Raw genomic sequence first — 27,760 nt, forward strand, 5'->3', positions numbered from 1 at the left:
CTCGCAAGGACAGGTCATGAGATCTCCGGGCCACCAAAAACTAGCCAAAAGCACGTTCCAAACCTAAATTAAATCCAGATTTAGACTCCACACACTCAGGATATCTAATAGGAGCCCTTCAGTTGATAAAACAAATTAAATGCATGTAGTGTCAGAACAACCATGAACCTAGTTTTATACATGTTGCAAACCCTATAACAATATAATTTTAAAATTGCTATTGTATTAACATACTACTGGAGATTATTTTCATTACCAGCAAGCAAGAAGAGGAGTTCGATGAACTAACATTTGGGAAAAAAGTAGTCAAAACAGTAATGTAAAACTTGTTTGAGAAAACAAGATACTGGACAAGAAAAACACGGTAAAATATGGAAAACAAAACCACAGGCACTGAGAAAAGATCTGAACTAGATATTGGTACATATCACAAGAATTAATTGTTGCAGACTAATTACAAGACTTTTCAATGTGTATCTCTGAGAAGAAAGTCTGCCACTCCTGTTTCTAACTGCTGCAGGGAAGAGGTGGGAAGGGTTTCTTTGTTTAACCAGACAAAGCTCCTGGGCTGAGGAGGAGCTTGAGAAAGGAGAGGTCAAAACACCTTCTGATCCTTTGGAGCTGCTGTTGCAGCTCCCAGCAGAAGTTTTAGAACAAGGTATTTATTAAACATCTCAGGAGCCTGAGGAGCATCAGCTGGCTGGGAACAGCGACCCCGAGCATTCCCTACAGAGCGACTTCTACTGCAGTGAGGTGACAACATCTGTAAAAAACAAAAAAAAATGAAGTGCAAGTTTGTCAAACATTGGGAATCTTGGAAAACAGATCTTAACACAGCACAAAAAACTTTGGTGGGATTGCTGAACTCAACACATGATGCTCACCAGGCAAATTCACACATTAGGAAAGCAACCCAATCTTGGGTGATGAGCTGTATTTTCTTTTGCTCGGGTGTTAAAATTTGGTTTTCATTTAGCAGGAACTTTCTAACCCAATGGTATCAAAGGCTCTTTGCTGACTCACATACCAGCAAAAATTTACTTTTCTGAAACCCAAAACCTCACCAAGATAGTAGGATGCAAATTCTGGGATGCCACCCCTGTTCCAAATGTACATTAATCACCAAAAGTTAAGCACATTATTCACAAAGTATGGCAAATGCAACAGAATGTTTAACCCCTGCATGAGGGAGCTGGGATTGTGGCTGGCTGTGGATCTCAGCTGCCTCAGGACCACATTTTAAGACTTCTTTTTTTGTTTTGTAGAGGCAGGAAAGTCCTGAAACCAGAGGGCAAAACCCCATATTCTAGCAAATTGCAGTCTGCAGGGAGCTCCCATGGCGAAATCTCTCTAAAAAGATATTCAGGGGTGATCTTATCACTCTACAGCTCCTGAAAGGTGGCTGTGCTCAGGTGGGGTTGGGGTCTTTCTCCAGGCAGCACTGACAGAACCAGACACAATCTTAAGATGTGCCAAGGGAAATTTAAGCTGAATGTTAGGAAAAATGATAAAGTTCTGGAATGGCTGCCCAGGGAGGTGGTGGAGTCACCATTCCTGGATGTGTTTAACAAAGCCTGGATGTGGCACTGGGTGCCAGGTTGAGTTGAGGTGCTGGGGCTGGGTTGGACTCAATAAACTTGGGAGGTCTCTTCCAACCTGGTCATTCTGGGAATTCTGTGAATTCTGTAATCCTACAGCCCCACATCAAGCATGAATCTGTAATTCCTATTGGAATTGCCTGACATCAGTTTCATGACCAAACAATTAAAGTAAGCATTGCCATCGCAGTAAGAGTTGGTTAAAAATGCCTTGGGCGAGTTTCTGCCTCCACATGGCCCCAGCAGTGGCATCCCTCACTTTTGGGACAGACTACAGCATTCCCTGCCACAGGACCCCAGGGGACCCAAACCTGTCCTGCTGAACTATTTCTGAGGGATTTCAGTGATTTCTAAGAGCAGCAGCAGGGAGCAAGGGTTGTGTGGCTTCAATCAACAGTGCAAGTGTAGAGCTGCAAAAAGCCCCGTTTTCCTTAGCTGCCCATCTAAGGAAGGAATTTGCCAGCTGGCATCACCACATGTAAGAAAAATGAATTTACTGAAGTTCTGCCAGCTTCTTACTGCCATCCCATTTTGGTTTTCAAACAGCAACAATACAGATACTTCTTTTCCATCAGCCAGGAATGCCTGAAGTTCCCTGGAGTCTGCAGGGAAGCTTAGTGAGGACCAAACTCTGCACAAAGATGATGCAGTTGGTGCCAAAAGCAAACATTTTCTCCATTATTTGTCACAGGTTTAATGAGGCATGGCAGTGCTTTGCCATCTCTGTCAGTGCAATTACAGTGCATGCTTCCATCTATCCACACCTTCTTTCATAAAACAGGTTAATTTTACACCAAGTGACAGCAGCTTTTAAAATCAATCTCAAAGCACGTTTTAGTACACACAAATTACGTGGCCTCAGAAGCAAACATCTTTTAGCAATGAAAAACTACTAAACTCTGAATCTGAAACTCTTCCTTGCTAAAATCCACATTCAGCTGCACTGCAGCTCAAAGCTGCTAAAAACACACCCAAAATTTGATTTAATTTTTTTGAAGATAGTTTATTATTCATTACACCACAATGTGTTAAATTGCAGTAATTCCAGCCAGACAAGTTGATCCAAACTGTGAGTTGATGGAGATGGTTATTTATTACCTGCTTCAAGACAAAGCTTGCCCTCTTCATAATTGTCTGCCCCATCTTCCAAGGGAAGATGAAAAGAGACAGAATAATTTCAGTTGGAGCAGGGTCAGAACAGCAGCATCATCTTCAAGCAAACAATGAGATATTTTCAGACTCACACAGAACATGAACACAACTAACTCTGCTCTTTCAGAACATTTAACCACAGGTACTTTTGCTTGCTTTTTTCTAGAAAAGATTTTACCCCATGGAGGTTCCCATAAGATGAAGACAGACAAGATAACTGAAAAAAATTAAATACATAAGGAGTGTCAGATTAACAAATTAAAAGCAACCTCTGACCACAACCCACTGGCTTTAATTTGTTAAAGTTTTGTTAAACACTGGTAAAAAGACCACTGATAGTTCACAGCAGAACTCCAAATGGCAAATTTAGTGTAAAGGAAAGGTCAGTACAGTCAATGATCCCCAGCTGAAGGTTAAATATGCAGAGTAACCTCTTCATTATGCACTTTTTCCTTATGCAGTAAACATCCACATAACAGATTTCACTCCCTATTTGATTTGCATCCTGTCTCACACAGGACCAGATGAACTTCAGTTCAAGTGGGATCATTAAAATCAAATCCAGGTTGCAGCTAAGGATGAGATGAAAAATTATTTTCAGAGTTTCCACATCAATTCATGATAAGCTACACAATTTCCACATTTGCAGGCTGTAAGAAAAGGCTCTTCAGTCACCAGGATTTTTTCTAAACCAAAGCCACCAGCAGCAGGTCACTGGAGAAAAGGAACTGGGCACCAAATGGTGTCCAAAGCCCTTTGGAATATCCATCTATCAGCTAAGGATGCACATGGAATCACTCTGGAAGAACCAAGCTCAGTCACATCTGCTGGATGCAAACACCCACCCTGTTCCTGGGGCCCGCTCTGCAGCTCTGACAGCTTGATCTGGCTAATTCCTGAGGACCTGGGACTCTTCCTGACTGGGCTTTCTGGACAAAGGTCAGCCATCTTCTCAGGACAAGGGGACTCTCTCCTCAGCTTTCCAGGTGTGCCCTTTCCAGGTTTTTTTCCCCAGTTGGCTCATGGTGGGGTTGGGCTCTGCTCCCAGGGACAGGACAAGAGGAAAAGGCTTCAGGCTGTGCCAGGGCAGGCTCAGGGTGGGCACCAGCAGGAATTTCCCCATGGAAAGGGTGCTCAGGAATTGGAACTGCCCAGGGGGCTTTGGAGTAGCCATCCCTGGAGATGTCCAAGGAATTCCTGAATGTGGCACTCCTGGGCTGGGGACAAGGTGGGGATTGGGCACAGCCTGGACTCAGTGGTTTGGGAGAGCTTTGTCAACCTGAATTATCCTCTGATTCTCTAATAAAAATAACACACCAGTTTTCAATTCTATACTGGAAAGGGAATCCTGCTAAATTAGTCACAGATAAACAACAGAGGAGACATTCTTTAAACAACAAAAACATAAAGCAAAATAAACCAATCCTTGCTTTAAAAGCAGCTGTGTGAATACAACCCTTAAATATAGTCCACTTAAAAATGCTGTAAGAACTAAAAGTGCAGTGATGGATTTCATCATCTACTGTTATCTGCAGGGAACTCACCTTCAAACTGCCAAAGTGCTGCTGACTCAGTCTCCCCCTTGGCAAGAATCTCAGGCAGGCCTGCAGGGACAGAGTTAACAGGGGTGTGCAGGATGAGCACAAGCTCACCCAACCCCAGACTTGGGAGGCAATGAGGGGAAAGAAACAGAAAAAAAAAATTGTCTAGAATTTCTTGTGCAAATAATTTGGTTTTAAAAAGCTTTGCTCTGGGCTGTAAAGCCAAAGCACAGTGACAGCATCATGAGGCAGACATTGGGAGCTGCTCTGTGGCAGCCCTTCTTGAAGCATCCTAGGAAAGGAAAAACTTCTTGGCTCTCACTGCTGTACAGAGAGTGAGCCAGACCCTTCACCACTGCTGAGAGCAAGACAACTTGAGGATGGCAATATTAAAAGAAAAAACCAAAACCACAAACGAAACAAAAAAAAACAAAACACTGAATGCTCCCCTCCCATGCTTCACTCTGAATTTTAAAATAGGTTTGGAGAAGCTTGGGCAGGAGGCAGAGATTAAGCAAATAATCACTGTGTGGGAACACAAGCTTTCAAATTTACCAAGTGCACTGTGGAGCTAAAGAGATCCCATGTAGAGAAGTAATACAAATTAATTCAATAATGAGATGTTTTACTATTTACTTGGCTTATTTAATTCACTAGGGGAAGTATCTTAACTACCAGGTTCAGGGCTTTTAAAGAAGGTATCACTACAACAAAGGGAAATGAAGGAACCAAAACACAGAGTGTTTGTTCTTGGTCAGTTTTTGCTGTTTTGCTTTAAAAGACATTGTGGCTGCAAACTCAAGATCAAATTTAGTAAAATTTAAAATGGGGAAGAACCCTCTATACCCACTACACTTGCAGAGATTTTCAGTCTGTGCTTGCAGCTGCAAGACCTTTCATTTCTCAGAAAAAAATGTGTATAACCATCCAAACAGTCCCACCACTACTGGAAAGGACTTGCCAGAATACCAGATTATGTAGGCAAAAATTGCATGGAAGTTCTTAGACTAAAGAGGTGAATAAAATATTTGGAATTTGCATGAATTATTTCAGAATGTATAGTGTGAAGCTTCCTGTTCATGCAGTAAAACTCAATCCATTTCTAAACATTTCTGATTGAAGCAGGCTTAGTAAGAGGTTAAAACATGCAGGAGTAAAGTGATTACTGACTCTCCCTAAGGCAGTCGTTAAGTTCAGGATCAGTTAGCAACTGTGGTGAAGATTTTTATCTAGAAAAACAGGTAAATAAGGTCACTGCAAAACTTTGTGAAATCACAGTACCAAACTGACAGAGCAACTATTGAGTCAAACAAAAAAGCAGAGCAGAAAATAGCTATACGGAGAAAATAGCTATAATGTCTCTTGTTACTGCAGTAGGGAATACAAAGAAAATTCATTTTCTACAGACTATGTGGCCAGCAGAATGACTTTGAAAATGAAGAATACTTTGTCCTCTCCCAACACCTTACCCAGGAAAAACCATCCGGCACACACTGCCCTGATATTCTGACCTTCAGAGCATATTTCAACTTCAATTCTATTTTTAAATTAATTGCTGGGAAAAGGCATGAGTCACAACCCTGCTTGGATCCCCCTGCACTGGACACTCACCAAGGGCTGTGTTCATTCTGAGCTTTCCCAGGCCAGAGCAGGCTCCTGCTTTAGCACCTCAGAGTGAAGAACAAGGTTCAGCTCCCTCAGCCACCCAGCAATCCTGGCCTGTGTCCATCTTGATCTTCCCAATTTTGGCACAGCTGTTTGTTGCACTTCCCAATTTTGGCACAGCTGTTTGTTGCAAACACCAGGAAGCTCAGGGATGCTGCAAAGTGTTTCTGCCAGGAAGGGATCCCAGCTCAGCTGCTCATGGGCACCTTCCTTGTGCTCAGTGACTCTCATCTGCTGACAGTGAAGGTCAACAAAACCTAAAGAGAAGCCTCAGGGAAGCACAGGTGAGAAATGCAGGCTCTGCACCTACAGATAGATACAGCTGGAATTTGGAGGGTCCCACAGTCAGGCACCTGGTGAAACTCCCTGTTCCAGCACTTGGAAAAGGGGAAACGTGCAAGCAAGGAGGAACATGCCATACATGTGCTGATGGAGGTCAGCAGCCTGTGTGGTTCAGCTTTGTGCCCTCCCCAAACTGAGCAGCCAAATGATTATGTAGGCAGTCACATTTTTGATTTCCCCTTCTTCCTGTGTCATCCAGTTCATTCCCTCTGGAGCAGGAGGCTGTTCCACACTCCTCTGGCACTGTGGATCTCAGAGGCAGTGAGGCCCATGCTGCTGACTCACCTACACAAACCCTCAGCAGTTTGATTGGGTCCAGGCTCTTCATTACAAAGAAGCCTTTTCAGACATCAGAAATAAATCATCTGCCTGGTTGCCTTTAATGAAAGCTCTGCTACACAGGAAAAAGGAGGAGGGAACATGAAACAATATCCATGGTGGAACAGCCAAGCCAGAAAAGAGGGATGTCTGAAGAACAGAATGAAAGACTTCAGAATTAAGTCAAGAAGAGAAACAATAAAGTATGGAAATGGAGCAGGAAGGTATAAACAGGAAAGTTACAAATGGAATGAAAGGCTGAAGTGACTTTTTTTGGTGAAAGAACAACCACACCTCATTAGCACAAAGAGGCAGTAACATATTCCCATGTCCCGCTTCCCGTGCAACAATCCCCGGTTATTTTAGTGGATTACAGCTGTAAGAGCAAAAGAAATCATTTCCACACAACTGGTGGGAACTTCAAAAGCAGCTAACAAGGCTGAAATCAATCTCTCTTCTCTTAAAAGTTTTACATAGCAAAGCTCTGTAACAACTGCCCCAAGTACTCTCTTAACAATGGTGAGGAGTTCACAACGAGCTGCTCAGGGCTATGATTCATTCGTGGCTCTCTGCCAGAAAAATAAATACATTCAAGACCAGTGGCCCCAAGGGGAGAGGTAGGCCACTCTTAAAAAGCACAAGATGAATGATTTACAGAGCAGAATCGAGTTTTCAGCCCATATGGATGAGGAGGAAGGACGTTTTTACATCTCCCAAAGATTTAGTGCACAGACTTGGACACTGGCAGTGCAACAACAGATGGAGGGAACCGGGAACTATCGAGCTGGGATTTGCAAAACTCACTCCAAAGAGCAAGAAATGACTTCTTATATTGCTGTACACAGAGTTCATAAAGCCAAACCAAGCCTTGCAGTGGGTATCCAGCAACACAAGCCAAACACAGGCAGCTCAAGTTCCAGGAAGTGCAGTAAAGTCCCACCTGTGCAGGGACAGAGGGATCCTCTGGCAGAGTGACAGTGACAAACAGCTCCGAGCCGGGCAGGGCCTGACCCACAGGCAGCTGCTGCACATAAAAAAAGTTAATTAGCTGCTAAACAGCCAGCAGTACTTCACTTTTTATTCCTCCTCCCCACAAGAACATTATTTCTGGGATAAATGGTCAGGCAGCAAGGTGCAGGATGGAGCCTGGGGTTCCACTGTGGGAGTGAGGCCAGCTCATCTCACACCAGACTGATTTGTCACTGCCCTCTAATGTTCTGAACCACCACTTCAGTGGCCAGCACCTTCAGAAACACCAAACCCCCTTCCTTTCAAGTGTATCTGTAACATTCAGAATATTCTCTTTAACGTTACTGCAAAGGGCTTTTACAAGAAAGCTGCTTTGAAATGCTAGCAACTGCATTTCATTATTAAAAAATTCCAGATTTACCTGGAAGTGGCTTAAATCCCCTAGTTCCATTTTTTATAATAAACACTTTACAAACTGGGACTTTGGCCTCTTACTAATAGGGCCAGAGAATGCCAGGGCCATACAAACATTCTTTGCCCCCATAAAAAGGTTGTAGCATCAGCAAAGGGACATTTGAGGGTATTTGTTTTACACATTCTATCACCAATGGATAATGCAAAGTGTGAGGAACCTGCCTCAGACCTTAGAAAGTTTCCCAATTATTTATTTCCTATTTCACAATAATTATTTCCCGAGTCTGGATTAAAATTTCAAATTCAAATACTTTTAAATAATCAATATTTAAAAGTTTCCCTGGGATTAAACCAAGTCCCTGTGATTGAGTCCTATTACATACAACAATGTATTTTCTATTTTCTGTCTTAAATTTATGCTCTGAACTTCTCCCTGGAAGCAATTACCAGACAACTTCACTGCAATAATTTCTTTTTTGAAGCAAGATCTCTAAATCAAATGTACCTTGAGAGATGGCCCTGATGATCACATAATACATAAGGAAAAAACCAAACATACTGATCAGGAAAGATACATTTTATTTCCTTTCTTTACCATTAAATTATTTGTATCATTGACATTTTCACAAGGAAAACAAAATCTTAGCTGAGTATATTTCTATAAAGGAAAATTTCCCAAATTAGCAAGCCCACCTGAGTCAGTGTGAAAAATATTCAATTTACAAAAGATCCTTCCAACTTATTGCACCAGACATGGATACTGCTAGCAATGCCCACTTTTTTTATTGCATGATTAATGTAACAACTCCAATTCTCTTTAGTTTAGCAAAGTTAAAGAGAGTTCAAGTTTCATCTTTGTGGGCAGTATTTTAAGGGGAAAAAAAAAAGATAATCAAAGAATTAACCAACCTGTGCTTTTGTTCATAATATTTCAAATTTTCAAGTGTTTAGATGGAATCTTCTGCCAAACAACAAATATTGCATAAATCTGCCCAAAGAGATCCCTGGAATTCTGATTTCCTTCCAACTCTGGCCCTTGTGACAATGCCCATGAATTGGGCACTTTTCATCTCAGCCTCACAAGAGGAACACACCATTTTATTATTATTATTAAATATCCTTATTTGTTAATATTATTAAATATCCCTATTAAAGGATGTGACACCTGCCAAGCTGCTCTTTTCCCTCTCCCCCAGTGAAAGTCACTGTGGCAGTTTTTGGGATTCAAGATGCCACAGGGAGCATCCTCAGAGGAATTCCAAGGATGAACCTGTTAGGGCAGGAATGTCAGAGGGCAGTTTCATATCTACTGAAAACTCAATGAATTATCCAGTTCTGTAAACCCCTCAAAGAACTACATTTGGGATACTGATCATTTTGAGACTCTGAGGGTACTTTGGGAAGTAAAGCTACCAACACATAGAAGATTAGTCACTTTGGGTTTTAATCCATCTTTTTTACTTAGAGTTCTTCAAAATACACAGGAAAATTCATTTCAGTATTTACAGAGTATAATTCCTTTGCCCTATTGCCAACAAACCTCCCAGTAAAAAAGTCCCTATTTCATTAAGAAAATTGGGCATGTAAATCATCAGAACAGACATCTTGAATACACTGTAACCTTCTCAAGTATGCAAAGTCACATCTGCAAAATATTTAGAGAAAAAGTACTATTTATTTACCCATACACAGTATGTAAAGACTCAAGATGTCTTCTTTAACCCTCCCTTTGTCATCTTAAATAATTTCTTCAAACTGTAAATAACAGATTTCTTTGCCCCTAAAAAAGAAGGAAAAAGAGAAAAAAGATCAACATTTAGCAAGGCTGACTCAGCGAGAAGGTGCTTAGTGCATTAAATGAAGGCTTTCCCTGGGGGAACGACAGCCTAATCCTGCAGGCAGACATGCAAATAACCTTTCTGTCACAGTCAGAACACAGTAAATAATGCCACCAAAAACACTTTTAATGCTATCAAAGCAGAGCATATAGTGCAGAATTCTGGTAAATACCAAGCCATGGCATACAATAAAGGCAGACATTTCAATTTTCAGAGGTCCAGCAGCAGTTGTTGCCTCCAAGCATTTATGAGTTTTAGATATGATGGACTAAGGATGACTCCCACAAAATTTGTAAAATTGATCCTTGGAGTTAAACAGTTTCTGAAGTTCTAGCAGAGACAAACCTTCTCTTACAGACCTAGAGCAAAAAACCCACAACCTTTTGCTGCGTTTAGACACAGAGTATTTGTAAATTTAAAAACAAAACACTCTTAGTCTTTGCATTTCAGGGGGGCTCTGAGATCCCAGCCAGTGCAGCTACTTGCTTTTCCTTTTTTGTTTTAAAAAAATCACCCCAAACCAAACAAATTAACCCAAAACAGAGTCACTGCTCAGATTACAGCACAGTCTAATCACACCCTTCGAAATTCAGAACTGAAAAGGCAACTTTTTAGTGCTGCAGAAAAAGCTCTAATTTTGACACATGCACAGATTAAAGGTGTACTAGATTACATTTACTACATTCTTTCCTATGTTTACTGAACTGAACACCTGACAAGACTAAAAATACACAAGGAATTTAGCCAAAAGTCACAGCTCAGAACACAAGGAACACAAGGAAAGATTTGCAACAAACAAGGATCGTCAACACAAGTTTAGCCATGTGCTGCACTGGATTTCCTAAATATTTCTGGGGGTGAGTGGGAGGGACATCATAATATCTGATTTGGAAAGACCTCAAAAAAAAAAAAGGAAAGTGAAAGAAAGAAATCTATTAAAGATATAATATTTTAAGTGATAGATGCATTCAAATTCATGTTGCAAGAAGACAAATTAGTTGGCAGCAAGAAGGAAAAGTACACACTCATTTCTGAAGGAAAGTAGCAGAGTAAGAAAGCCTCTGATAACAAAGACTGCAGAAAATCAGGTCTGCACTTCTCATGTCTCCAACTGCAATTTAAATAAACTCGACTTCTCCTTTGGTAGGAGAGAATCTATACATGTATTTTGAACGGACAAACCCATGTGCATCCCATATGCAGGCTCCAAATTTTCCATCCTTACTAGGTTTTTGCAAAAGCAAGCACACTAATGAAGTCATGACAGGTTTTGCTTTGCAGCATCTCAAATAACATATAAATAACCATGTAAATCCTAAAGTGGCTGACAAATCTGCATGGAGATTGCACAAAGAGCAACAAATCCTGCAGCAGCACAAAGCCAGGCTGAGCTTGGGGCACAGCACAAATGACAGAAGTTAAAATTACGGAAGTGTGGCTGGGAAAATGCCCAAACTGCAGGAGACAGCCCCTCTGAGAGAGGAACTGCTGCCCTGCCATTCCAATGAACTCCAGGTGCTTCTGGAAGTGCAGTGCAGCATGTGGCATATCCACTGCAGCACAGCTGCTGCAGGACTGCAGGGAATGGTGCAGGCACTGCATTCTGCAGGGAGAGACTGCTGCTCTCAGCCTGCACACACACACTGCTGCTCCCAGCCTGCACACACACACTGCTGCTCTCATCCTGCACACACACACTGCTGCTCCCAGCCTGCACACAAACACACACACTGCTGCTCTCATCCTGCACACACACGCTGCTGCTCTCATCCTGCACACACACACGTTGCTGCTCCCATCCTGCACACACACGCTGCTGCTCCCAGCCTGCACACACACGCTGCTGCTCCCAGCCTGCACACACACGCTGCTGCTCCCAGCCTGCACACACACGCTGCTGCTCCCAGCCTGCACACACACGCTGCTGCTCTCATCCTGCACACACACGCTGCTGCTCTCATCCTGCACACACACGTTGCTGCTTTCATCCTGCACACACACACACTGCTGCTCTCATCCTGCACACACACACTGCTGCTCCCAGCCTGCACACACACACTGCTGCTCCCAGCCTGCACACACACACTGCTGCTCCCAGCCTGCACACACACACTGCTGCTCCCAGCCTGCACACACACACTGCTGCTCTCATTCTGCACACACACACTGCTGCTCCCAGCCTGCACACACACACTGCTGCTCCCATCCTGCACACACACACGCTGCTGCTCTCATCCTGCACACACACGCTGCTGCTCTCATCCTGCACACACACACTGCTGCTCCCAGCCTGCACACACACGCTGCTGCTCCCAGCCTGCACACACACGCTGCTGCTCCCAGCCTGCACACACACGCTGCTGCTCCCAGCCTGCACACACACGCTGCTGCTCTCATCCTGCACACACACGCTGCTGCTCTCATCCTGCACACACACGTTGCTGCTTTCATCCTGCACACACACACACTGCTGCTCTCATCCTGCACACACACACTGCTGCTCCCAGCCTGCACACACACACTGCTGCTCCCAGCCTGCACACACACACTGCTGCTCCCAGCCTGCACACACACACTGCTGCTCCCAGCCTGCACACACACACTGCTGCTCTCATTCTGCACACACACACTGCTGCTCCCAGCCTGCACACACACACTGCTGCTCCCATCCTGCACACACACACTGCTGCTCCCAGCCTGCACACACACACTGCTGCTCCCAGCCTGCACACACACACTGCTGCTCCCAGCCTGCACACACACACACACACACTGCTGCTCCCATCCTGCACACACACACGCTGCTGCTCTCATCCTGCACACACACGCTGCTGCTCTCATCCTGCACACACACACTGCTGCTCCCAGCCTGCACACACACACTGCTGCTCCCAGCCTGCACACACACACTGCTGCTCTCATTCTGCACACACACACTGCTGCTCTCATCCTGCACACACACACACTGCTGCTCTCATCCTGCACACACACACTGCTGCTCCCAGCCTGCACACACACACTGCTGCTCTCATTCTGCACACACACACTGCTGCTCCCAGCCTGCACACACACACTGCTGCTCCCAGCCTGCACACACACACTGCTGCTCCCAGCCTGCACACACACACTGCTGCTCTCATCCTGCACACACACACTGCTGCTCCCAGCCTGCACACCTGCCCATCGTTCTGGTCCCTCTGAACTCCACCCAGGGCACAGAAGGAGCTGCTGGCCCCGCTTCCCCAGCGCAGGTTTGTCCACCCAGCTCAGCTGCTCCCCAAAGCAGCCTCGGGCTGATGAATCACAGCTGCAGGAAAAGTTAATTGCTGTAATTACATCTCTCTCTCAGAATCCGAAGCACTTGGACCACATGAAAAAAGTCTTTTACTGCAGCTCACAATCTGTGACTCGGTGGTTCCACCTCCCCTTTAGTTTTTTTCACTCTAGGACACAGAACAAAGCCGTGATGCACATGGGACCGAGCCCACAGCGTTTGTGTAAACACAACCCGTTTCTGGTTTCACTTAAGGATCCACGCTGAGCTTTTTGCAAGTGCTCTAAGACAGGGTTTTTGGTGCTGTAAGACAGGGTTTGGCTGGGAGTCCCCAAAGTGTCCTGCTAGATTTGCCTGGCTGCAGTGTCCTGAATTTCCTTTGGATGGATGGACAGCTGTCATGCGGAGGAAATAATTATGTATTTGTAGTGTGGCATGCACAGATATATGCGTGTTTACAGATATTTACAGTGAAGCCAGCAGTTATCTGATCAGGCAGCTGAAGAGAGTAGTTATCACAAAACCAGAATATTTGATATGCAAACCTTAAAAAAAATATCCTTGAAAACAAATGCTATTCAGAACATTTGGCTAACTTAAAAGTATATTGAACAAATGAAACTTGCTACTTAAAAAAAATATTTGAATGAGTGAAAACAAATAATATTTAGAACATTTGTGCTAACTTAAAAGTATCTTGGGGCAATTGATGATTTAACCTGTAAGACTGTATTTATAGAAAACTTTTCAAAGCTTGCAGCATTGCTTGAGTAAAATATAAAAAGAAGGAAGCTTCAGAGGAGCTAAATATAAGAGTTGCAGAGTGAGTTCCCAAAGCTCAGGCAGGCTCTGGCTATGTGGGAAAACAAATCAAACCCTGGTGCCATCTCTAATGGGAAACAGAGAGGCAACCTCACCACAGCCTCAAAGAAATACACAAGGCACATTTTCAAAAACTAAATAGGGCATTTAACAACAAACAAAAACACAGAGCTGGGGCTCCACTTGAAAAACAAATTGACAGAGAAAGATGAGAAAAGTTATCTTAAACGGGTTGAAATTCCTTCTTGTGCTCCTTGCCAGTAATGTTCATACCCAGCATGGCAAATCAGCACAGCTATTGCTAATTTACCATTTAATTTAGAAATGCTGGACATCGCACTGCCATGCTGTGGACCAGAGTAGGCATCTCACCTTTGCTGGTGTACTTAAGATAAAACAATCAGCTAAAGAAAACAGATGCGTCCTCTAGAACACTCCAAAAAGAGTGATGGCCAGCTAATGAAAATGTTCTTTTGCAAGCAAAGTATTTGTACAGTTATTAGGAACAGCAATAATAAGTCAAAACTTAATGGAACCACAGATTTCATGATTGTCTTTCATAATTATTTTAAGCTACTACTCCTGACAGAAACACTGCAGAAAGTCAGAGCCTTATATTTTTCCTAAAGTCTCTACTAGAAAGTGTGAAAATAGGTCTTAGGGGAACAGAATATTAGAATAGATTTGGAAAAGGAATAAAGAAAGAAATGCAGCATCCTTGGGACTGAATGTAAAGCTCCATACTTTCCTGTAAAACACATTCCTTCCTGAGTCAAGCAAATATTTCCATGCAGGAGCAACATTCCTGTTTTCTCTGTGTAAATTCTGTATCCTATGAACATGGAGAGCCTCAAGAGATGGCACAGCCAGGAATGTTGCCCCAGTGATGCATTTTCAATTAAGAAACCATGACCGGGAGAAAATCTTTATTAGAAGATACTGACAGATTTAATATAAACTCAGTCATAAGTGTTTGGAGACAAATATTAAAAAAAAAAAGGGCAAAAGGTTTTTGCTAATTAACTCTAGAGCCATGGACACCATCCCTCCTCAATTCCAGGGCAGATCACACAAACATCACACCTCAAAAATACTGAGGTGACATCCCTGAGCACGTAAATTTCACACCTGAATTCTGTCACTAATGGTTTTGACCAGATTCTGGCAGAGAAGTGTAAATACATTAAGAAAAAAAAAACAAAAACAAAAAACAAACTTCCTCCCCCCCGAAAAAAACCTAAATCATGCAAAAAAAAAAGAAAAATCTACGCCCCCAAGCCTCCTTGCTCAAATTTGGCTTGTGCTGGAGGCAAATGCCCAAAATTGTTTTGCTCTACCTAAATCAATTCACAAAAATATGTTTCCACTACAAAAACCACTAGTAGAAAATAGTTTTTAAATACAACTCTACATAACTGATTAGACAGAAACTACAGTTTGTTTGAAAGAGAAAAAAGCCACTGTATATAAAGCAAAAAGCAGTTAAGACCGAGGGAAATAGAGACATTTCCCAAATAAGTGATTTCAGGTGCACAAGGCAGAAACCCTGATAAAAATGCCAAGGGCTACTCAGAGATCCATGAGGACCCCCCAAAGTGCCAGTGCCAGGAGAGGTTGCAGTGACTCACACAGGGAGCTACGGAGCCCTAGAGGAGATTTGCTGCCCATCAGAACAGGAGGAACAGAGCACAAATAATCCCCACAGCTTAACCACTTCTGTTCTGCTCCTGCACTTACCCAGCTCTGCCCCACAGGTAGAGAGAATAACTCAAATTCAACAGGAATAACACTGTTTTTAACCCCTCCCTTCCAATTATTTTGCTCCACAAAATTTCCTCTGGACAGATCCAGAGGCAGAGACAATGAAAGCTGATGTTGTTGTTTGGTATTTTAAGAGTCACACAGACTCCAGTCCCTTTCAGCATTTCATAATTTTGCAAGAAAGCCTCTGCTTTAAATGCTTTTGTTTTCTGGGGACTTTTAGCGAAATACACAAAAAATTTCTTCTTTAAACTCCTGTAAACAAGACAGTAGTTTTTTCTGTGTGAAATCAGAAGGCTCACGTTGATAGAAATCCCACACATTCTTACCAGCTGTCAGGATGGTTTTAGCACTCTGCACTATACTGGAGGATCTCACAATTCCTGAAATGCCTGCAGAGGGAAAAGCACACAGATGTTACTCATCTCAGCACTTGTGTGGGGATTTTTTTTCCCCTCCACCATGCAAGTTAAATATTGTTCCAGTTATACAATCAAGCTAGCCTGAAAGTAAAACATACATTGCGAAAAATTGGGTTTGCTCTGCTTTTTCATACTAATTAAAAGTATTCTCCAAACTATTTTAATTTCTTTTATATGTAACATACAGAAGAAAATCCATACCAATATTAAAACAGACAACAAGCAGTAGGAATTGATCAAATCCATTTATTTAGTGCTCCCATTATCTCTCTACTGAGATGATTAATCACAGAGGATTCAGAGTTGTTTCATCTAAGTGCTGGTAAATTAACATTCTAGAGCAGAACAAATGATACTCCCTGTTTACTTCAACATAAAATTGGGATTTGGCACTTGTCTGATCAAGCAGAGATACCTCTATTGTGCAGCTCTTCCCTGGCTTTTCTAAATTACAGCTTTTGGAGATAAGGCTTGATTACCACTTTGCACTGTGACACATTCAGCTGTCATTGTCCAGGGGTTCGTAATAGAACAGTTTAAAAAATCTTACATTTTTTTCAGAACTATTAAGTTCTACTTGTTCTAACACATATAAAAGCACTGATATGTATGCTTTTATTTAAAATTACTCACATTACTAAATACTTGAAAAAAATGCAGAAATGCAGCAGTCTCAGAGCTATTTTTCCAAATTGACACCCTGCATTGACCCATAAGATATAATTTCAAATATTTTTAAATCCTGCTTACATATTGAAGAACAAAGCATAATCCATGTATAAGTAAGGATACAATATTCTACCGGACAATCATTAGAGGGGTAGGAATAGGGAAGGGAAAGGAAGAAATTGTTTTGATGTAGCAAAATATCTTGGGACAATGCAATTCAGCTTGAGTAGTCAGCTCTGTCTTGTAGGATTCCCAAATGGCTTGGCCTGGCCCTTACCCAGATTGATTAATTAGGAAAATGCTGTGGCCACAAAAGTGGAAGAGTATCTTGATGTGTTCTCCTAAGAGTTTAAAGTGCCTGGGAAGATGTGTCCAGTTTGCTGCTGCACTGCTGCTCCCTGTCCAGCCACAGCTACAACACCTGCAGAGCTCTGAGTGCAGCTCAACCACTGCTCCCTGCTCCCAGACCAGCTTTTAGCCCTTTACTGGCTGAGACCAGCCCAAGAAAGAAGCTGAACTCCTCCATGTCCAGGTGCAGCTCATCCCATGCTGCCCATGGAGACCTGCAGCACCCAGGAACTTTATTTCCCCAACAGAAATCAGGCTGAGAGCTTCCTCAGCTCCCTGGTTAGTGTCTAGTGACTCACAGGTTTATTGGGAATTTTTGCTGTGCTCAGAGAGCTTGCAAAATTTACTACCTGGAACAGAAAATGTGCCAGGTTCTTCAAATGCATAAAGGACCCCAAGTATTAAACTTTTTCATTTTCCTGCAGCGTGGCAGAACATTGGTGTCTGCAGCATCAGCTTTAACTTGCTCATATGACATAATGTTGCCTCAGAGCAGTTGTGCTGATGAGAAGCACCTCAGCCTTTTCCCTCTAAGCGGGAGCTCTGTGCCAGGGCTCACATGTCTGGGCTAACCACGATGACTGCCAAGGGAAATGTCAGCAAGTCAGAAAATTACCTCAGCCTTGCAATCTATGACTGGGAGGATATAAAGCTCAGTATTTTGATGAAGTTTGCCTGAAGATGGAAGCACCAGAGTTAGGTGATCTAAGCAGGCTGCACTATTATCCATTAAATTCTGCCTCTTTTCCAAAACACATCTTTCTGTATCCCTAGGAGTGCTATTGATAATATTTCAGATAACCTGTCTGCAGTCAAATCCAAACGCAGGCTTTCAGGAATGTATTTCATGATTAATCTCCCTCTCTTTAACCCACCTGAAATAGAAGAACATATACAATAGAATTGTGTATCTATCATGCCTTAAAGGAGATTACAGACATTGCTCCAGACCTACCTTGATGCACCAGAAATCCACAGTCAGGGTCATGGGCAACTTGCAGTAAAATTTCTTCCACGTCTCTGTTCTTTCCAGGAGGGTTTACTATAGCAGTTATCTTTTGTTGCAGAGTCTTTGGCAAAGCCATAAGTTGTGTAAATTGACCTTCTGGACTTTTATCAATCTAAATGTTATAAAAGTAAGACATTAAAAACAGACATTAAAAACATTCAGTTCTCTCTTTTTTTTCCTAAGAAGTCAGAAAATTGACCTCTGATAAATACCTCACAGAACCTGATCCATTTCACTAGAAAAGCCCCTTGACAATGCTAATAAAAGCTTTCCAAGCACGGGGAAATGCAGCATCTCAGTTTCCAACTTGAAGAATGACTCAGTGCAAGGGTTTTTATTCAAAGGAAGACACACATGATCTTGCTGTGTCTGCAAGTAAATTTTCATTGAAATTGTATAATTTCTGTTGTATCCAATTTCCTTTGGTAACATAAGTACAGGACAATAAAAAAAAGCTCCCAGAAGACCCTTCAGCTGAGTTTCTTCTGCCTGAATATAATCAAACTACAGACACACACATTCAAGTTTAGCCTGAAAACCATTTTCTCTGCTTTAAACTCCAAAGCACATCTGGTTTGTATAATTTGAAGAAAACACTCATCCCACATTTTGCAATCTAAATCAGAAATCCAGCGAGCCTTTTTTGAATACAATGATACCAACATGCAAGCCTGGACAGATTTCTCCAAAATGCAATGCACAATGGGGCAGAGCTCTCCAAAGGAGGAAAATCTGAAGAGCTCCATTCCTCCCACACAAGGTTTTAGCCACTTCATGGAGCCATCAGGCAGGAGCCTGGTTGCCCTCTCCACTCCCTTTTGTCAGCGTAGAGAAAATGATCTCCAGATGAGTCAGCCACAACTGCAGAGGCACTGTCAGGAGTGGCTCTGAGCACTGTGTGGGAGGAATCCATGCCTCAAGCAGAGCTCAGAGCTGGGCTCTGCCCCCCTTGCTTCTGAGGGACCCCGGAAAAAGGAATTTTCTCTGTAGTTCTGCATCTCCTGGAGAAGGGGGGGTCTATTCTGTTAACTGCATCCCCAACAGCACTCAGCCACCTCAGGCTGGGCAGTAACTGCCAATAACCACAGGAAGGTGTGAGTAATAAAGTATTAAACACTTTGTTGATTAAATGTCCTCATTTTGCTGTTGATTTGAAGCAGTCTTGATGACTGTTATGGGATTGTGGAGAGATTTATTATGCAGCAATAAATTTGCAGTATGCTACCAGGATTTGTTTAAAGGAATTTTTTTCTTGAAGGAAGTGTAACTAATTATTTCCCAAATTCATTTAAATATTGCTTCCACCAAACTGTTCAGAAGCAATAAGAAAACACGGAGACAGCTGCAGGATAATACAGGTTTGCCTGTGTTTTACCCCAAAGCATTGCAGTGAAACTGATTACAGTACTCAAGCCTGCAGTTAAATGAATTTCTAACAAAAACACATCCTAAAAGGTGGCATTTGGGAGAGAATTACCAAGGTTTGAGGATAAAGAGATGCCCATATCCATGAGACAAGTGGTGCTATTTGAGGTTTATATCACACTTGAATATTCACACACGGACATGCAGATTACAAAAGGGAAAAATTGCTACTGACTGGCATCTCTCCCCTAACTGTAATGTTACACCAGAAAGATGGAATTCAAGATACTGGTCACTCTGGATTTCCCAAAAAGCTAAGGGAAAATGGTTTTGTATGGGTATTAATTCCAGAATTTCACTTGGGTTTAGTCAGGTAATCTTCAAAGATAGAATTTGAGGTGTTTTTGTGAGATGCAGTTTTAATTGTAGAAAGTTGCACCTCTGAGTTACAGCCTCATCTCTCTAACACAAACCATCTGTTTATTCCTCACTTCCTAGTCTGTTATTCCCATGTGGAAGCCATTAGAACACACATTTTACAATGATCTGCTCTGGTTCCCTTGCTGGAGTCTATTCTGTGCTCAGAGAAAATGAGCAGTAGTTCCTCCATATGAAAAACCTGGCATTTAAGGCGAGTCTGCTGGTTGCAGAATTAACTAAAGAACAGAAACATAACAAACAGCAAGCACAGAGACTACAACTGCTCTCCTGGTGCATTGCATAATTCCTGCCTGCTGTCAGTGATGAAGCACTTGCTTGTTTTAAAGCTGTTTAGAAGGAGAATACTTGCCTCGAGCCTTCCCAGATGGTGCTTGTACACCACTTGAGGGCAGTCCTGGAGTATAGTACTGTACAGCTTCTGGAAATGGGCAATGTTGGGTTTCACTATGTTCTGCACTTTGAATTTGTCTTCTCCTATTATCATTCTGAAATCACCTAGGCAGGAAAAGAGAGAGTTAAAACATTAGGAAAACCCCAAAAAACGAAGGAGAATGTAATAGAAATCAACATAGTACAGAGCTGCCATCTAAAACTCTATTCTCCAATATTGTGTATGCCAATATAATCCACAATAATAATCTTTTAAGAGTCAAAAAAACTATTCAAACACCTTCAAGCACAGAAAAAATGTCCTTGAAGGCAAAGGTTAAGTGGCCTCTGATAAAATGTCATCAGCCTATGTGTCTATATCTTCACTGGGAAGCAAAATAATTCCAGCTGTCAAGTAACAGTAACAGTCTGCACTATACCTCAATTGCTCACTCCTCATACTTTGTATCCAGAAGCCAATGAGCTAACATTTTCCAATTTGAAAGGTAATAATTTGCATTGTTTCCACACTCCAAGTGCAGTACCTGGAGTTCAGCTAACAGCAGTCACGGTAAGATCCCTGGATCACTCTTCTGTTTAGCCATATATTGTGTTAGTAGTTTCAAAAAGCAATTCCTTTTAACACCACTGTTACATTACTGGCCTTTACACTTTCTTTTCAGATACATGACTGAGAAGTTTCAAATAGAATAAATGAAAAGCCAGTGAGTTTATATGAAAGCATTCCACTCCTCTCCTAGGTACCAGCCTGGCTGCTTGCTGGGTTTCCAGCCAGGAGTTGGATGCTCAGTGTAGCTTGTATCAACAACCAAAATTCTGAATCAATTCCTTTTCCCACTTCCCACATTCAGGAGATAAATGTTGTTGAAAGGTGCCAACTTGCTAGCCTTCCTTAGTTTATTTCAGTTTATGCCAAGCCACAAAACAAACACTTCGCATATAAATGGTACTGACTCAGTGCTCTCAAAAAATGCAGGAAAAAATAAAAGATAAACATTCTTTAAATTAAAGCATTAACAACTCTTTTCAGCAGTCTCCAAGGAGACTGATTAGAGTAACACATAAAATCAATTTTGTCTACTAGTACAGCTTCTGAAAGACTTAACAAAATGGCAGCAAAATATCCACAAGCCACCTTTTTGTTGTACATTCCCAGATGGGAGCTGTGTTGCTTCAGCTTTGTTCACACAGCACAGCCAGTCTCAGCATTTTCCTGACTTTTGTTTAATTGCACTGTTTCAAAGAGTATAAAAAAATTATCTTGGTCACTAGTGCTCAGCAAGAATCCAGTGCCAGTGTGGGCAGGTTTCAGGTGGGCAGATAAGCAGTGAACATTTCTGGCTGGCAATCCCACTGTCAGCACCCTCTTCCTGATGCTTTAAAACAGGCAACACTTCAGGAGAGAACTGCTCTGGAAAAGTGAGCTGCAATCTGAACTGCCCTGAGAAGTGTTACATAAAACAGTGACACTCCTCAGAACAGCCAAACTTAGACCCTCCTATGCTTCCCTTAAAAGCCAAAATTGTATTTCTGAGTGAGCCAAGGAAGTGCTGTGTAAAGTACAACTCCAACCAAACTCTGTCACAGTAATTCCAATAAGGATGTCAACATTTAAAAAGCAGTGCTGAGTTAAATTGTAACAATTACATCTTATATTGAAAACCATTTGCAGTAGTTTGTTCAATATTTTTCCTTACAAATTTCTTAAAAAAAAAACAAACTCAACAAATACAAACCAGGAGTGTTAAATGTAAATCAAAGAATCATAATCAAGATCTTTAAGTTAACTATATAGGAACCTTAAACACAGCACACACAAAAAGAGATGACAAGGTATGAGTCAGACTATCAGATGACTCAACATTGCACTGAGTGGAAAGATTTTTTTTTTCCCCCCAAGGTTTTGAAACATTCCACCAAAATACAGTCCATGCAAACAGGAGAGAACCCCCACTATTTCATCATATCGAATCACTCACACTTAGCTGCTCATAAACCAAGCAGGTACAGGCAGCACTGCTGGTGCAGCTACACCTATTTCCTGTGAATAAACCCAATTACTGGAGATATTATGTAACCACCATTCAGAGAGAATTCTTGGTGCATGCAGCAGTGCTGGCCCAAAGCAAGAAGGGAGATGATTAATCACACATGAGACTCCAACTGTGCTCCAACTGCAGCTCTTCTCAGCCACTTCAGACCCCCCACACTCACCAGAGTAGGAGAGTCCAGCAATCTGCAGGTAAAGGTCCTCTTCAGAGAAGCTCTCTGGCAGCATGAGGAAGGCTGCTGTCACTGCACTCTTCAGGTTGCTGACAAGAGCAGCTTGCAGCCTGCTGTTCTCATTCTGGGCCAGGATTTTCACCTGGAAAAGCAGAGCCATTTGGAACCAAGACTTCAGCAAAGTGCTACTGAAGCTGGAGCTAGAAATGTTATTTTTCATGCCAGATTGAGTAAGAAATTAATTTAAGAGTAGATCTTTCTAGCATGGTACAACAAGTACTAGAGTATCCCCACCATGTGAGAGAAAGGAACATGTTTTTAAGAATTAACACTCTGCTAGAAAAAGCTGTTTTCAAACACACAGGTTTGGAAGTGCTACATGCACCAGACATGAGCTAATCTCTGAGGAGCTAGTCACCTTTTCATACTTGTAAATTTAAGATTAATCAGAACAGGAAATATGAATGCATCAACAGAAATACTTCACATGTGATTGTGCAATAGGAAAAAAGGCTATACTAAAAGAGAACAGAACACCAGACAGAGTTAAATTTTCTTATTCATCTTCATTCCTTTTTTTTTTTTAATAGAGGACTGACCTATCAAATGCTTCAAGTAGTTTCTCAGATAGGGGTTGTCCTAGAAGAAGCAGGGCTTTATTTTTGCACTTTGCATGAGCAGTATGTGAACTCGAGGGGATCACTTACCCAGGAGGAACAGATCACTTGAATGCCTCTACCTGCCACAAGAAGTGTTTACTTTTAGGAAACACTGAAAGTGTTCAAGACCGACTAGAGAATCCAATCACTTAGGATATGGAAACATACTGGAATAAAAAGCAGATCTTTGGTGAGAACTGAAGATAGAAACACACTGGCAAATGAAGGGAAGCTGGTTTAGGAGATGGATAACTGCGCACTTCCAGAAACAACTCCCCTAGAAATCCCTGCTTGGTGTGAATTTATCTTTCTCATGTGTTCTGGTTAAGCAATTCTGTCCTGCTTATAAAAGGCAGCTTTTTAATATTTGTCTGCTCTACAACATCTTTTTGAACAAAGGTACCCCCCTTGATTTTTCTCCAATCTCATCAAGCAATTCACTTAGATGTACATTCCTAACTTGATGCTACAGGGAAATCTAAGGGAAGTCAGACCAGAGAAATCTGTGGCACCCCAAGCAGTCACACAGGTGACTGCAATACCTTAGGTTTGCCATGGAAACATCAGCAAGTTATGGACCTGTTAAGGACACCACAGTTAGAGCCTTTTAAAACATGAAACTCAGCAGAGATGAGTTTCATGGAAGACACCAGCCTTGCCTTAGAGAAGCAAAAGGAATAACCTCCTCCTTTTCTAAAACCCCTCCTAATACAAAGCAGGATTTTTTTGAAAGAAAATAATACAGCAGGCTTCAAAATCAGAATGCCTGAAACACTGATAGCATTTATGAACAAATTTTCAATGGTTTAGAGAGCTGCAAATCTCCCAGGAAGTCTGAGTGCAATGGTTATCACCCTGGTAAAACATGAATGTTGATTCTTGGGCTAAATCTGACAGAGCTCCCACAGTTAAGGAGGCTTTTTCACAGTACAGAGAATTTATATTCACTGTACCATGTCACAAATCAAAGCAGCAGCAAATGCAGTTCCACTGAAAACAGCTATTCACTATTCAGTGTTGATGTGACATCCAGAACTCTCCCTTCAGTTATCTTTCTCAATGGATTAAGTTTCATCCTTTACAAAGATAACAGCTGCTCTAACCTGGATCATGCTGTAGTGCATCTCTGGAGATAAAGCCAGCAGTCTGAGACAATCTATTCAAACTTTCACTCCAAGTTTTTTAGCTAAAAGCATAATTAACTTCTCTTCCAAGACCTGAAGAAATTTCTCCTCTAATTCTCCCCCTCCCCTCATAACAATTTTTCCCTTAGCACTGCTGCCATCTGCTGAAAGCAAACTGAGGCAGGCACGAGGGGGAAAGTAAAGATTATTTTTTATGGTCCATTATAGAGGAGAAAAACCAACATGCAGAACCCATGTTTCATTCAGTTATGAACCAGACAGTAACTGCACAGCAAAGCTGTTTTCATCTTTAAAGATTTCAATTCTTTAGCTGTGTTAAATTTTGGGCACCCCTATAATCTGTTATAAAAGGCAGATAATACATTTAACATTAAAGGGACTTGGCATTAATAGTTATTCAAGATTTACTACAGGCAGAAAACTGTTATTAATACACTCACCTTTAGGGTTCTTTTTCCAGAGAACATCATGAGGAACTACATTTCACCTCCTCTCTGAGAGATTATCCCTCTGGGGCTACACCCCTAAATCAGGGCAGATTATTTGAGCAGCACTGCTGCACAGATCCCTCACAGATAAAGTTCAAACTCTAACTGATTCTTTTCCAGCCCTGTAATTTCCTGCATTTCCAGAGAGAAAACTGAGCAGTTACCGGCTTTTGGAGGCGCCCAGCCACATAGAGAGTTTTCCAGTGCAACAAATCTTCAATCAGGGCATCAGTGCTAATTACTCCATATTTTATCATCTGGAAAAAACAAAGCAAAATAGAGGCTTTTGAAGAGAACTATCCTTGCACTGTTTTCCCTATATGGAACTTACTACTTGCTATAACTGTTCTTAATCCTAAGGCACACATACCTCCAATAAAAACTAGAAAACATTTTTATGTTTTAATTAACACACGAGGTAAAAGAAAAACCTCCTATTTCCATTCCAACTTCTGCAGGGAAAGAATGGAATGCCTGAAAAACTAAGTTGTCTTCTAGAATCAAGGTTGCAACAAAGTAAGCAGCCAAATATTAAAATAGCTGGAATAATGCACATTATCCTTTATGATATTAAAAAACCTCAAGCAATAGCTTGTCAGAGACTTAAATTACAACCTCCAGACACTTACGTATCCTGTTATTGGGAGGTAGGGTGTGTATCAGGGAGTTTTTTCTTTTGCTCTTTGATGTTAAGAAAAAAATGTGATTTTCCAGCTTATTTTAGGTAACTGGAAAAAAACATGGGACTTTCCACAGTTTGTTTCCAATCTGCAATACCTGAATTTCCAAAGATTATCACACAGCAAGGCAGGCAGCTCCAGAATTTCTGGATACCAAAGGACCACAGCCTTTGATATGACTGAGTCATTAGAACATAAGACCAGGGCATAAAGAGCCAAGAACACAATGTCATGGCAAACACCACTGGTCCTCCAAATGAAATCACAAATCCCTTTTTACATCACACAGATAAGGCTTAAACCCCAAAATATCATGCAGGGACAAGAACATCAAGACTGACAGTGTTTCCCTCACTTCTCCCTACCAAACACAGAGGTGCAGGAACAGGACTGCTGGACAAGAACCACTCACCAGAATTACTGATTACCCCCAAGCATCACAGGTCAGGATATGAGACAACACAAATGTCAATTGCAAACTGCTGTTGTAACTTGCATTTTATATCAAACAGCCCACTTTGCTGCTACTACATGGTCAACTGCTGAAATGAAGCACCACCAAAACTGGCAGACAGAAAGCAATAATGAATATAAATGCAGTTCCTGAAATGCTTTAGCTCTAAGTTCCAAACACTGTTCACATTTCTAAGGTGCAAGACAGGCTGCTCTGTTTGCTTTTTAATTAAAATGCTGTTAGTGAAGCAGTTTGATACATAAATATTGAAGATACTACGAGTTAATCTACAATTACAATCTGCAATATTTGCTTCCTGAAATCTGCTTTAAGCTAATCATTTTAATACTTCACAGACATAAATATTTGACTCAATTCACTCAGACTGCTTGTACTTACCCTGCCATTGCATGGCACTAAGGTGTTGTAGTAAATTCCTGCTCCATATCTCTGTATGGTACTTATCTTTTTGGGCCCAAAAAATTTAAGGAAGGAATAATGATTCCTGTTCTTTAACAAGTTCATCATATGCCAGGTCACAACGTCATCAACAGCAAACACGAAGTCCAGCATATTTGTCTGAGGATAACAAGAGGAGGGGTGGGGTTTAAATGACAAGAAGAAACTATGTTATCATAACAATTTAAGATATATACACAGTATCAAACTTCAAACTAAGTATTTTTCATGAGTAAGAAAATAAAAGTAGAACCCAAACCACAAGTATTAATGTCAGATACAGTTCAGAGGTTCCAGTGAAGTTGTATGTTTATTGTCAAGTATATCAGACAGTCCAAAATTTTCCTGTCCTGGTCAAGACCAAACTTCAACCCTCTAAAACAGGGGAGCAGGTGTGAGATCTTCACCAGCCTAATTCACAGCTCAGTGGAACAGCTTACAGCACTAATGAACAGCACGTTTTGGCCATGAATGGGGGAATGTGGGCAGCTAAAAGCGCCACTCCACTCGAGAGCTGGCAGCAAGGAACTGCATTTCTAGAATTCCTTTGTAGTGTATTCCTTTTGTCAACAAAACCTAAAAAATAAAAATAAACATTACTTCCAAGTTGGCCCTCAGAAGATGAGGAAGCCCCCAGACTGCCATTTCACTACGGCAATATATTTGAAATTCCCCTCATTCAGCGCACAGCAGTCGGACAAGCTGTAGTAACTCTCCCAGAGCGGTGGAAAACAACCTGAGGCGCAGTCGATACACACGGTGCTGAGAGGGACCCCGGGCCCAGCGCCGGGACCGCCGCAGCCGAGAGCCCGGCCCGGCCACCCGCCCCGCTCTTCCCGCGGGGATGGGGGTCTGGTGGGGGTCTGGTGGGGATCTGGTGGGGGTCTGGTGGGGGTCTGGTGGGGGTCTGGTGGGGATCTGGTGGGGGTCTGGTGGGGGTCTGGTGGGGATCTGGTGGGGGTCTGGTGGGGGTCTGGTGGGGATCTGGTGGGGGTCTGGTGGGGATCTGGTGGGGGTCTGGTGGGGATCTGGTGGGGGTCTGGTGGGGATCTGGTGGGGGTCTGGTGGGGTCTCTGCCCCTGCCGCTCACACGCCGCAGGGCCGGAGGCGGACCCGGTACGCGGAACGCCGCGGGGCCCGAGCGCTCACCTCGCCGTATTCGGCCGAGGCCCCCGCCTGCCGGAACACCCCGGAGCCGTAGGCGAAGGCCAGGCTGAGCTCCTGCGGGAAATGAGCCAGGACCCGGCGGAACTTCACGGCCGAGCTGGACAGCACGGGCAGCGCCATGGCCGCGGCCCCGGGCCCGCCCGGCCC

The 27,760-nt window shown here is 42.4% G+C and overlaps 1 protein-coding gene across 3 annotated transcripts; it reads right to left on the reverse strand.

Annotated features, from left to right (window-relative positions):
* Nucleotides 1-149: 149 nt before the first annotated feature.
* TAMM41 (TAM41 mitochondrial translocator assembly and maintenance homolog) lies at nt 150-27,760 on the reverse strand. Of its 3 annotated transcripts, none has more exons than XM_085590767.1 (9): nt 27,596-27,760; nt 26,387-26,566; nt 25,018-25,110; nt 22,553-22,703; nt 20,298-20,443; nt 18,089-18,254; nt 16,024-16,086; nt 9,682-9,779; nt 150-7,637 (listed from the first exon to the last, which is right to left on the reverse strand). In XM_085590767.1, exons 1-8 carry the CDS (start codon nt 27,731-27,733, stop codon nt 9,703-9,705), a joined length of 1,014 nt encoding a protein of 337 aa, XP_085446893.1. In that variant the 5' UTR covers nt 27,734-27,760; the 3' UTR covers nt 150-7,637; nt 9,682-9,702. The 3 variants fall into 3 exon arrangements, with proteins under 3 accessions (XP_085446893.1, XP_021386136.1, XP_021386135.1); XM_021530461.4 differs by having other exon boundaries at nt 150-7,640; XM_021530460.4 differs by lacking the exon at nt 150-7,637 and having other exon boundaries at nt 8,562-9,779.

The sequence above is a fragment of the Lonchura striata genome, chromosome 12, assembly GCF_050655825.1.
Source record: "Lonchura striata isolate lonStrDom1 chromosome 12, ASM5065582v1, whole genome shotgun sequence".
NCBI classification, from domain to species: Eukaryota; Metazoa; Chordata; class Aves; order Passeriformes; family Estrildidae; genus Lonchura; species Lonchura striata.